General features: G+C 49.5%; 1 protein-coding gene across 2 annotated transcripts in view; it reads left to right on the forward strand.

The window, feature by feature from the left end:
- The first annotated feature begins 4,531 nt into the window (after nucleotides 1–4,531).
- The window catches only part of PARL (presenilin associated rhomboid like), a 263,836-nt gene continuing 255,255 nt past the window's right edge, over nucleotides 4,532–13,112 (forward strand). Inside the window, exon 1 of one of the 2 annotated variants that reach the window (XM_029617018.1) lies at nucleotides 4,532–4,780. In XM_029617018.1, coding sequence (XP_029472878.1) covers nucleotides 4,701–4,780 — 80 coding nt within the window. In that variant the 5' untranslated portion in view covers nucleotides 4,532–4,700. The remainder of the gene's footprint in view (nucleotides 4,781–13,112) is intronic. The other variant, XM_029617019.1, reaches the window with a different exon arrangement.

The raw sequence follows: 13,112 nt of genomic DNA on the forward strand, positions 1-13,112 counted from the left end.
TACCTCCCCACCCACTTGCAGCTTAAGTAACACATAGCGCCCTTGGGGATCCGCCACAAGTGTAAGAACTTCATGATTAAAATCTTTAGCCAAGAGTATACCCACCCCAGCATACCGGGAATCCTTTGTGCTAGCCGCCAGGAATTTATGTGGGAATTGCCTGTATGCTATAAGGTGCTCATAACGTTTACGAGGTGGGTTTCCTGGATAAGCCCAATAGAAGCTCCACTAGCCATTAACTCCCGCTCCAGCAGTGATTGTTTCTGAGGATGATTAAGACCCTTGACATTGAGAAATAATACGTAATATACCTGCCATACTCCTAGCTATAAAGATTCACCAGAATATAATATCCCACAGTTCCCCAGTAAGACAAAAAGTGTACCCTGAGATACTATAAGATGTATACGCCCCAATTGTGGGAAAACACCCACCCCAGCCAACAAACAGGATGGGCATCACCATAAGTAGGGGAAGCCCCATGCCAACGAGAACAAACATCCAACAATGCCTCCCCCCAGATCAGTACAACAAATAGCATAAAATAGAATGTAAACCTGCAAACATTCAAAACATGCAAAGTCAGGAAAATTGTCATCACTTCCAAGTCTCCAAAACAGGTAGAAAATTCCAAGGAAGTGTTAATGGGAAACAAAACCTGCCCAAAAATCTCACAGATCTCAGAAAAAATCTAAGGGCTCAAAAGTTATTCAGCCTTGATCGGAGAGAGCCATCTGTGAGTCCTCGGAGTGCCTCCTTAGTCTCCTGCCCCCCTTGCCCACTCTACGCCAACGGGGAGTGTCCACCAGGCGTTGAGACTTAGGAGGTGGTTGCGTGGGTAAAATATCAGGATGGAAGCCTGCTTTCTCCAGCGCAGCCACAGCTTCGCTTTGTGTCTTGACACGTAGATTGGCTCATTTTGCAGTAAATTGTAATCCAAAAGGAAAGGTCCAGCGGTATCTGATATTCTCCTTTCGGAGAAAGGCAGTAACATCTCTGAACTCGAACCGTTTCCGGAGCGTGGAGGAGGCCAGATCTTGATATATAGTAATGGAGTGCCTGTCCCACATCCACACATTTTGCTTCTTTGCGGCTTCCAATACAGCGGTTTTCTGAATAAAACTATGGAAACAAAGCATTATGTCTCTGGGTTGAGCGTTGGGTCTGGAGCCCAGAGCCCTATGTGCTCTTTCAAGCTTGATGTCCAAATTACCGGCAGCAGAGTCTTCTTCAGGGGAAATGCCACCTGATAAAAGAAAGCGGCAGATCCGCACCGCCACCTCTGAGGCATTAAGGTAGGTCGGTGTCTCCGGTACCCCACGTATACGAATATTACACCGCCTAGTGCAGTTTTCTAAATCCTCAAGCTTATCTTCCACCGCGGAAATTGTGTTATCCATGTGGTCCTGCTTTTGTTGGAGCGTGCGGAGGGCCTCAGCATGATTTTCTGTCCGCAAATCCACTTCATCAACCCGTTGCCCAAGTGCTGCAAAATCCTCCCGCAGCTCAGAAATGGATGCTAATAATTCTTTTTTATGCGATTTCAAGTCGGATCGAAATTCAACAAACCAGCCTCTGATTTCGTCACGAAGCTGGGAGATAAGTGCAGGGGGCTCAAGTTCCGCGCGATCCGCAGTGCTGCAGGCGGCGCCAAAATTTACCTCGGTGCTCTCCAGCGCAGCCTGATCAGGCCCAGCATCATGGATGTCGGCAAGCTCCGCCGGTATTTTAGAGAAAGAAAACTGTTTTAAGTCCGTGGTTTTACGTTTTGCAGCCATCCTAATGCAGTCAGGCAGTTGCTAGCTTAGTGGCCACCGAATTCGCCGCGTTGCAGGTTTATTTTTCAGCAAAAAATCCAATCTGGGAGGGAGAGCCCGGGACTACACGTCCATCCTCGTATCAGTGCCCCCTCTACAAGTTCACCTTTATCCACATGTTTATTAACTCCTTCAAAAAAGTGAAGCAGATTTGTGAGGCAAGACTTGCCTTGGGTAAAGCCATGCTGACTTTGTTCCATTAACTCTTTGCTCCGTTAACTCTGGTTGTGCCAAAGAGCTGTCCTAAAGTTAGCCGGTTAAATTATCCATCCTTCTTTAAGTAGCTGCAATACTGAATATCCCTCCAAAGTTAGTCAGATACGTTTATTTGGCCACTGACTGAATATGGATCTCTGAAAAAATTGAGGGGTGCGGAGTGGAGGAAAGCAGAGTAGTTGTTCACAGAGATGCAAGAAAACTAGCACCAGCCCTGCAGACCCCCAATCCCCTACCACTCTCTTGCTCCCCACACTCCCTTCTCTACCTTCACCCTGCACACTCCCCTCTACTCTTCCCCCTCGTCTTTGCCCCCATCCCTTTCCTGCCTCCACCTTCTGCTTTATTGTATCCTTGACACTGCACCAGTATCTCCACACTCAACCTTATCTTTGTCCTCTTTTATTCATTAAAAATATTTATCATCCGCCTATATCAACAAAATCGTAGGATTTCCCCCCAATCCCCCCCCCCCTTCACCTATCCTACAGCTCGATACAGTAAAGTGGGGCTGCGTTACCCCGCTCCTAACCCACTTTCTACTCACTTTCCGGCCACGTTAGCCCTTCCTGCGGTACACTATCCCCTTTAACCCATCCTTACCGCCTCTTTAAATCCCCGGGTAACCCCTTCCGCACGCGGCACGTATATCAGATGTAAACGATCGAATTAGCTATTCCCTCCCATACAGTAACGCGCGCCCCGACTATCGCTATTTTACCCTGCCATTTTGCCCCGCGTTTAACCTGCTAACTTACCGCCTACCCTTACCCCTGCGTTAGAGGCAGGGGTAATGGTAGACGGCAAACTTTCCCCCAAAAGGAAACCTCTAAAAACCTAAAATCCCCTCCTCCCGAAGCGACTCGACATTACTTTCTGTTGTTTTCTTACCTTTTGTTGCTTTTCAGCCCCTTCCCTTCTCTGCCGCCCTCCGGAGGGGGCAGCTGGCGGCGAAAGCGGTTCGCAGCGGTCCCCCCCGCGCAGGTCCCGGTTCTCCTGGCTCGGCAACAGCAGTTCAACAGCTAGGGCTCCATCCGGCTTGCAGCGTTCCTCCCCCCCACCCCGCGCAGGTCCCGGTTCTCCTGGCTCGGCAACAGCAGTACAACAGCTAGGGCTCCATCCGGCTTGCAGCGTTCCTCCCCCCCCGTGCAGGTCCCGGTTCTCCTGGCTCGGCGTGAAGTGCCCTCTCCGGCACGAGCGAAGCGAAGCGATCTTTCGTTGGCCGGAGCGCCCGTCGATTTGGGCGCTCCGGCCAATGAAAGCACATAGATGGGCGCGCGTGACGTCACGGCGTGCATCACGCGCGCCTGTCTATGTGTTTTCATAGGCCGGAGCGCCCAAATCGACGGGCCCTCCGGCCAATGAAAGCACATAGACGGGCGCGCGTGACGTCACGGCGTGCGTCAGTCTATGTGCTTTCATTGGCTGGAGTGCCCAAATCGACGGGCGCTCCGGCCAACGAAAGAACGCTTCGCTTCGCTCGTGCCGGAGAGGGCACTTCACGCCGAGCCAGGAGAACCGGGACCTGCGCGGGGGGGAGGAACGCTGCAAGCCGGATGGAACCCTAGCTGTTGTACTGCTGTTGCCGAGCCAGGAGAACCGGGACCTGCGCGGGGGAGGAAGGGGGGGAGGAACGCTGCAAGCTGGATGGAGCCCTAGTTGTTGTACTGCTGTTGCAGAGCCAGGAGAACCGGGACCTGCGCGGGTGGGGGGACCGCTGCGAGCCGCTTTCGCCGCCGGCTGCCCCCTCCGGAGGGCGGCAGAGAAGGGAAGGGGCTGAAAAGCAACAAAAGGTAAGTTGGCACATGTCGAGCCGCTTCGGGAGGAGGGGATTTTAGGTTTTCCTGGGTTAAAGTTCGGATCCACTTCCTGGTGCCTGTCATTTCAAATGACAGGTACCAGCGCACCGAGGATACTGTATAGGCGCTGTATTAAGCGCCTATACAGTAAAATGGGTTGCGCAGGCCTAACGCTTCCCCTAACGCTTCGCATACGCGGCTTTCATTTGCAAGCAATTTAAATAGAGTATCGAGCGGTATGTGATCAGAACAGTGCGTGGGGCAAACGAGGGTGCGCCCGGCACTGCCGCACTCTTTCTAACGCGGCCTTACTGTATCGACTTGCTACAGAGCTACTCTCTGTCCTCCTTCCCCCAGGGAGCTAATCCTCAATCAGGCAAAAAAAAACACAAAAAACCTTCTTCCTTTAATCTGCCTCTTATCCCTGTTTCTCGTTCCCAGGCAGCAGCTGGGTTAGGAGGCTTCAGCAGGGTAACGTGAGGAGATTAGCAGCTTCGGGTTCAGGGACCAGATGAGCGGCGAATTTAGCAGATTCAGAGGTAAAATAAAATGCTTTGTTCTCTCAAAAGCTGAGAGCACCATGACGGAGGTGGGCTGGAAGAACTCGCTCTCTACGCAACAGCATACTCCTTCCGAGCGCCGGATTCTGCAGCAGTCGTCTTCCGTCTCTGCCCCGCGGGTCCTGTTATTTCTGATTGGCTGCTGCCGCCGATGAGTCATCACTCTGTGACTGCTGGCTGGGCTGCCCGAGTCAAAGGGGAAAAGGCACCAGCAACATAGAGGGCTGCTAGCACAAACTGCCAGCCCGCACAGCGGGCAGCGCAAGCGCCCGGACTGTAATCCCGGAAGTGGTAGAAAGCAGTGGAGAATGGCGTGGGTTTGCTGCGCTCTCAGAGCCCGAATGCTGCTTTGCAGAAGCTGCGGCGGCGGTGGAGTCTCGGAGCACAGGTAAGGAAGAGCAGGTGGTTTCAGAGTGTTAGCAATTAGTCATGAGAGCCAGCCTAACGCTGATTATTTGTAGAACTAGTGACACCTTTAGCGAGGCCACTATAATAAATCACTCTTAGGGCAGGGCAGCTACCATAATAGTAAATAAAACAACAATCAACGTAATACAATGAAGAAATAATAGGAGTAGAAAGCAGCTTGTTGTAAGCATTCTTGTACTTATGGACCTTCGTATTCAGCTTTTTATTTTTTTTCCTGGAAGTTATCATTGTCTATTACAACAAGGAAAAAAAACCTATGTTTGAAAAAAAGACTTGTCATTTTCTCAGGTAAATATAATTTCCCTAGTTTTTGCTCATGTTGTAATAAACATTGATAAATTCCTAGTAAAAAAAAATTAAAACTGAAAACAAAGGTGCCTACTTGTGCTTCAAGTGAATTTGCCTGTACTTGACCATGTTAAATCCTAATTTATTCATTGTTAGATGACCATTTTTCTAGAACAGCTGTGTAATTTACTACCCAGTCCATTTGTTCCATCAGTTGAATTACTATTGCTGAGGCCTGTTAGCTCTGATAAGCCAGTTGTCTAGATAGGGGTGGACCAGCAAGCCTTATTTGTGTAGTGCCACTGCCTCTACCCTCATTACCTTGGTGAAGGTTCTTGGGGCAATGCTGATGCCAAAGGGAAGGGCTTGAAACTGGAAGTGCTTGCCTAGTATGCAGAAGCATAAGAGCTTCTGATAATCTTTCTGTGTGGGAATATGAAAATACACCTCCTCCAGATTGAGGGAGGTCAGAAACTTTTCTTTCCTTACTGACACCATTATGGAAAGTGGTGTTTCCATATGGAAATGTGGGACTCTGGTATTTGTTGACTCCCTTGAGACTGGATGGAAGGACCTGCCCTTTTTGGAGATCACAAAGTAAATAGAATACGTCCCCTTGCCCTATTCCTTTAGGAACTGGGATGCCCAGTGTTGCATCTCTCATCTTCCTTTTGTTTGGAGAGGAGCATGAGGAGATTATAAAGGACTGTAGGACAAGAGTGGCCACTAGTCTGTTATCATGAGAGCCCTCTCTGAATGGAATTGTCAAAGGCATATAGGGAAAAATAACCCATGCTATAGTTACACAATGTTAGGTTCCATATTAGGTGCTACTACCCAAGAAAGAGATCTAGGCGTCATAGTGGATAACACATTGAAATTGTCAGTTCAGTGTGCTGCGGCAGTCAAAAAAGCAAACAGAATGTTGGGAATTATTAGAAAGGGAATGGTGAATAAAACGGAAAATGTCATAATGCCTCTGTATTACTCCATGGTGAAGCTGCACCTTGAATACTGTGTACAATTCTGGTTGCTGCATCTCAAAAAAGATGTAATTGCGATGGAGAAGGTGCAGAGAAGGACGACCAAAATGATAAAGGGGATGGAACAGCTCCCCTATGAGGAAAGACTAAAGAGGTTAGGACTTTTCAGCTTGGAGAAGAGACGACTGAGGGGGGATATGTTAGAGGTGTTTAAAATCATGAGAGGTCTAGAACGGGTAGATGTGAATCGGTTATTTACTCTTTCGGATAGTAGAAAGACTAGGGGGCACTCCATGAAGTTAGCATGTGGCACATTAAAAACTAATCGGAGAAAGTTCTTTTTCACTCAACGCACAATTAAACTCTGGAATTTGTTGCCAGAAGATGTGGTTAGTGCAGTTAGTGTAGCTGTGTTTAAAAAAGGATTGGATAAGTTCTTGGAGGAGAAGTCCATTACCTGCTATTAATTAAGTTGACTTAGATAATAACCACCGCTATTACTAGCAACGGTAACATGGAATAGACTTAGTTTTTGGGTACTTGCCGCTCCGTGAATGCCTTTGTGGCTACTGCACGGAGCGGGCAGTAGCCACAGAGGCATTCATGGAGCGGGATGCCAGTGGTTGGTGTTCCACCTTCACGGAGCGGAAGGATGGAGGGCTGCCATCTCCAAAAAAAAAAAAACAACAAAAAAAACAAACCAAAAACAAAATAAAAAAACCCAGGGGTGGGTAAGAGTATGGGGCAGGGGTGTGGCCTGCTTGTTGCAGCGGTTGCTACCCCTAATTGAGCTGGATGTTCACTTGGATGCAGATACAGCGCTGCTCTCTACATTGGTGGTGGGGTGGAGGGGAATTAGGGCTGGAGGTACTGGAAGCCAATAGTAACAGATGGGAGAGAGAAAAAGGAAAAAAAAAGAAAGGATAAAGTGCGTAGCTTGTTGGGCAGACTGGATGGGCCGTTTGGTCTTCTGCCGTCATTTCTATGTTTCTATGTTCTTATGGCCTGGATTGGCCATTGTTGGAAACAGGATGCTGGGCTTGATGGACCCTTGGTCTGACCCAATATGGCCTGTTCTTATGTTCATCTACTGTGTTGCCACTGGAAGGGCCTGCTGTGTGTCATTTTGGCAGGTGGCTGGGGCCTGCAGCCCCCACGGGTTCATCTCTGACTTTTCTTGTGCCTCGTAGGGGTTGGGATTTCACCCTTCTAGACTGCTATGGTGTAAATTACCAGTTTTGAATTTCCGGGATTCCCTGATTTGCTGGTGCCTCGCACCCCGAGTATTTGACTGGGGTCTATCTTCCAGTAGTCTCGGAGGTTTGGCTTCTCCTAAGTCTTTGATAAGTTTCTTTAATTCTTGCCAAATAGAAGCTCTCCTGCTCCCTCCTGAAGAGCAGTTAACACAAGCGGGCTTTGGAGATGGCATCCGCCACCTTTTCTGGAGCCACAGTAGCCTTGATGCCACTCCTGAGGTTATAGCTTGAGATCATACAGGGTATCTGCAAGCAAGGCCACCCCAGATTCTATCCTTGACGAGACCTCTGTGTCAGGTAGCTGCTCTAGCCAGCACACCATAACTCATGCTGCATAGCTCCCACAGATGGATGCCTGAAAGACAGCTGCATTAGTCGTGAAGGTATGTTTCAAGATGGCCTCGATTTTCCTATCCTGGGAGCCTTTAAGGCTGTCCTGTTTTCGACTAGAATGGTAGTTTTGTGGGTAACTGCTGAGACCAGTTTTTCACCTCCAGCAGTAGGGGGTACAACTTCCCCATAAGCCTACTCCCCCTTCATGCCACTTGAGGGGTGTCCCATTCTGACATCACCATATCCTTTATGGATGAGTGTAGAGGAAAAGCCCTCTGTGGTTCACAGATTCCTTGGAGGAATGGATTCCCTTCCAGTTTGACCACTTCCAGAGGGTCAGAAATCTTGAGTGCTGTCAGTATATTCATGATTAGAGCAGGCAACTCCTCCCTGTGGAATAGCTGGACCACTGAAGGAGTCATCGTCTTCCTCCAGGGAGCATTCCCTTTCTTTTTGAGGGTCCAACTCCATGCCTGATGGGGAGTCTTCCCTAAGGGTAAGGGTCCTCACTGAGGACCCTAAATCCCCTGCAGCTGGTCTAGGCCTTTTGAGTGAGGGTTCCCTGGGGGTAGGAGAGCCTGGGCTGGGATTGGCTCCTACCCTTGGATCCTGTGATGGTAGGGACTCTTTGTCCTACATACTGGGCACCTGCATCCCCCATTCATGTCTTTTCACTTTATTTTTTTCCCCATAATGCCCCTGCAGGCTTCTACTACACTGCAAGGGGAGATTGCGCTTTCTAACAGGCTGATACAGTACAGTGCGCTTCACCGTTAGCCTGCTCTTGGACGCGTGTTTTCCCTTACCCCTTATTCAGTAAGGGGAGGAAAACGCACGTCCAACCTGTGGCACCTAATAGCGCCCTCAACATGCAAATGCATGTTGATGGCCCTATTAAGTATGCGCGCGGGATACAGAAAGTAAAATGTGCAGCCAAGCCGCACATTTTACTTTCAGAAATTAGCGCCAACCCAAAGGTCGGCGCTAATTTCTTCTGGCGCCGGGAAAATGCACAGAAAAGCAGTAAAAACTGCTTTTCTGTGCACCCTCCGACTTAATATCATAGCGATATTAAGTTGGAGGTTCCGAAAAGTAAAAAAAAAGAAAAGAAAAATTTGAATTCAGCCTGCGACTGTCGGGCCAAAAACCGGACGCTCAGTTTTGCCGGTGTCCGGTTTCCGAGCCCGTGGCTGTCAGCGGGCTCGAGAACCGAGGCCGGCAAAATTGAGCGTCGGCTGTCAAACCTGTTTGCTTCCGCCCACGCCATTAGGGGGTCTATTTTCAAGGACACCTGTTGGCTTCTGGTTCCTCCCTGGCGATTGATGTAGGCCACTGTTGTGGTGTTTTCCGAAATGACTCTGACCGATTCTCCCCGGAGTCTGAGACTGAATCACAGGCAGGTTAGTCTGACTCCTCGGGCTTCCAGTCGGTTGATGTTCCATCCCGACTCTTTCCTGTCCCATTGCCCCTGGGCCGTCAGTTCCTGGCAGTGGGCTCCCCACCCTCCTAGGCTCGCATCCATGGTGAGCAAGACCCAGGTCAGTGGGGATAGCCTTACTCCCTTGCTCAGATGGTCTTCTTGTAGCCACCATAGGAGCTGGATCCGTACATCTGCCGGTAACTGGAGGCGGGGACATCGGGTTCCATCTTGACAGTAGGGAACATTGTAGTGGTCGCATGTGGGCCCTTGCCCATGGGACGACTTCTAGGGTCGATGTCATGAGGCTGAGGACTTGGAGGTAGTCCCATATTGTGGGACGAGCGCCGTTCAATAGTTTTCTCAACTGGTCCATCAATTTCCTTTTCCTTGTAAGGGGAAGGACGACCTTGTCTTGTTGGATGTCGATCCGGACTCCCAGGTATTCTAGTGATTGGGAGGGCTGCAGGCAGCTCTTGGTTGTGTTGACGACCCACCCGAGATTCTGCAGTAGATTCTTGACTCTGGTGGTCGCCTGATAACTTTCTTCTGGAGATTTTGCCCTGATCAGCCAATCATCCAGGTACGGGGGTGTACGAGGATTCCTTCTTTCCTCCGTGTCGCTGCCACTACCACCATGATTTTGGTGAACGTCCGAGGGGCAGTAGCTAGGCTGAAGGGTAGCGCCCGGAACCGGTAGTGGTGATCCATGATCGTGAAGCGTAGAAAGCGGTGGTGGTCATGATGGACCGGGATGTGCAGATAAGCTTCTGATAGGTCCAGGGCGGTCAGAAATTCTCCCGGCTGTACTGCCTTTATGACCGAATGTAGGGTTTCCATGCAGAAGTGTGGTATCCTCAGGTAGCGGTAGACATACTTGAGGTCCAGGATGGGCCAAAACGTTCCCTCTTTCTTGGGGACGATAAAATTGATGGAATAGTGCCTTGTATTTTGTTGGTGCGTGGGCACCGGTGTTATAGCCTTTAGGGAGAGCAATTTTGTCAGTGAGGTTCCCACTGCCGTCCTCTTGGAGGGGGAGTGGCAAAGGGATTTCACAAATTTGTCTGGAGGGATGCTGTGAAAGTCCAGATAGTATCCCTCTCAAATGATGGTTAAGACCCATCTTTGGTAGAATAGGGCAAGCTTGCCCCTTATGGCTTCTTCCTGTGGATGGGTCTGTTGATTCTCATTGTGGGGTGCGGCTAGGGCCTGGACCTGAGCCAGCTCCCCTCTTGTTGTGTTTGTTCCGAAAGGGCTGGCCCCTGCCTGCAGGGCGAGGTGCTTGGTATGTATTCTTCTATAGTCAAAAGTGCTGTGATCCTCTGTCCTTGGATGTTCGGGGAGAGGGGCAATGGCTTCTTTTGTTCTTGTCCTCCGGTAGCCGAGATAATGGGGATTCACCCTATTTGTTGGCTAACTTCTCCAGTTCGTTTCCGAACAGGAGGGCTCCTTTAAAGGGCATTCTCGTGAGTTTCGTCTTGGAGGTCGCGTCGGCTGACCTGCTTCGGAGCCAGAGTTGTCTGCTAGTTGCCACAATAGATGAGACGCACTAGGTCGGACGTCGCATCCGTGAGGAAGGATATCACTGGTTCTAATGTTTCAACGGGCGTGGTAGCATTCCTGGCAAGTGATAAGCAGGCACATGTCACCATAGCACGGCAGGCAGCGATCTGTAGTGACATAGCTGCTGCATCAAATGACTATTTAAGGATGGATTCCTGACGTCTGACCTGGGCATCCTTGAGTGCCGCTCCTCCTTCGACTGGAATGGTAGTGCGCTTCGTGACAGCGCAGACCATGATGTCCACTTTGGGGAACACCAGGAGTTCTTTGGCTGAGGGTTCCAGTGGGTATAGGGCTTCTAGGGCCCGTCCACCTTTGAAACTGGCCTCCGGAGCGTTCCATTCCAAGTCGATCAGTTGTTGTATGGCTTGCAGCAATGGGAAATGGCGTGAGGCCTGACTGAGTCCGACCAGCAGAGGGTTCGTTTTTGGCTCCACTGTGGCGCTTGTGCCTGGGATGGTCAGCTCCTTCAGGCTCAGAGACACGAGGTCTTGTAACTCGTCTCTGGAGAAGAAACACATCATGGTTTGGTATGGTTCTGTTCCTGGAGGATATAGTTGCAATGGAGAAGGTACAGAGAAGGGCAACCAAAATGATAAAGGGGATGGAAAAGCTCCCCTATGAGGAAAGGCTGAAGAGGTTAGGGCTGTTCAGCCTGGAGAAGAGACGGCTGACGGGGATATGATAGAGGTGGATAAAGGTGAACCGGTAGATGTAGTGTACTTAGATTTTCAGAAGGCGTTTGACAAAGTCCCTCATGAGAGGCTTCTACGAAAACTAAAAAGTCATGGGATAGGAGGCGATGTCCTTTTGTGGATTACAAGCTGGTTAAAAGACAGGAAACAGAGAGTAGGATTAAATGGTCAATTTTCTCAGTGGAAAAGGGTAAACAGTGGAGTGCCTCAGGGATCTGTACTTGGACCGGTGCTTTTCAATATATATATAAATGATCTGGAAAGGAATACGACGAGCGAGGTTATCAAATTTGCAGATGATACAAAATTATTCAGAGTAGTTAAATCACAAGCAGACTGTGATACATTGCAGGAGGACCTTGCAAGACTTGAAGATTGGGCATCCAAATGGCAGATGAAATTTAATGTGGACAATTGCAAGGTGTTGCATGTAGGGAAAAATATCCATTGCTGTAGTTACACGATGTTAGGTTCCATATTAGGAGCTACCACCCGGGAAAACGATCTAGGCATCATAGTGGATAATACTTTAACATCGTCCGCTCAGTGTGCTGCAGCAGTCAAAAAAGCAAATAGAATGTTAGGAATTATTAGGAAGGGAATGGTTAATAGAATGGAAAATGTCATAATGCCTCTATATCGCTCCATGGTGAGACCACACCTTGAATACTGTGTACAATTCTGGTCGCCGCATCTCAAAAAACATATAGTTGCAATGGAGAAGGTACAGAGAAGGGCAACCAAAATGATAAAGGGGATGGAACAGCTTCCCTATAAGGAAAGGCTGAAGAGGTTAGGGCTGTTCAGCTTAGAGAAGAGACGGCTGAGGGGGGATATGATAGAGGTCTTTACGATCATGAGAGTTCTTGAATGAGTAGATGTGGATCGGTTATTTACACCTTCGAATAATAGGACTAGGGGGCATTCCATGAAGTTAGTAAGTAGCACATTTAAGACTATTTGGAGAAGATTCTTTTTCACTCAACGCACAATAAAGCTCTGGAATTTGTTGGCAGAGGATGTGGTTAGTGCAGTTAGTGTATCTGGGTTCAAGAGATGTTTGGATACGTTCTTGGAGGAGAAGTCCATTAACGGCTATTAATCAAGTTTACGTAGGGAATAGCCACTGCTGTTAATTGCATCAGTAGCATGGGATCTTCTTAGTGTTTGGGTACTTGCCAGGTTCTTGTGGCCTGGTTTGGCCTCTGTTGGAAACAGGATGCTGGGCTTGATGGACTCTTGGTCTGACCCAGCATGGTAATTTCTTATGTTCTTATTGAGTCTGGTTCTTCCTCCGAGGTGTCCATGTCCCCGGAGGGGGCACATCTTGGGGAGGCCGAGAGGGGCCTGGAATGTTTTGGTCTTCTGTTGGAGGCTGTGGATGTGTCACTGGTGGCACCGATTGTGCCTGGACAAAGGTTTGCAGCCCTTTGAAGAATTTTCCTGGGTGTATTTTGAACCCAGCGGCGTTCCCCGAGGGGCCCAACTGAGTAGGTGCCGAGCTGGGGATAGAGAGGTCCGGGGTACTGTCGTTGGTGGAGCTGGATTCCTCTCCTGGTCGGGGGGAGGGGGGCGTTGTCCTGGTTCCCCCAGGGCCTCTTTGCACTGCAGACACAGGGCAGAAGCCACTTCCTGTTGTGCGGCTCTCAGGTGGCAGGCTGGGCAGAGGGCTTGTCCCTTGGCAGGTGGTGCCATGGTTTGAGCGCGTGGAGTCGTTCAAAACTTGTCTGTGCGCCTATATGCGCGCAGCGGGAGG

Source organism: Rhinatrema bivittatum, chromosome 9 (assembly GCF_901001135.1).
Source record: "Rhinatrema bivittatum chromosome 9, aRhiBiv1.1, whole genome shotgun sequence".
In the NCBI taxonomy this organism is placed as follows: Eukaryota; Metazoa; Chordata; class Amphibia; order Gymnophiona; family Rhinatrematidae; genus Rhinatrema; species Rhinatrema bivittatum.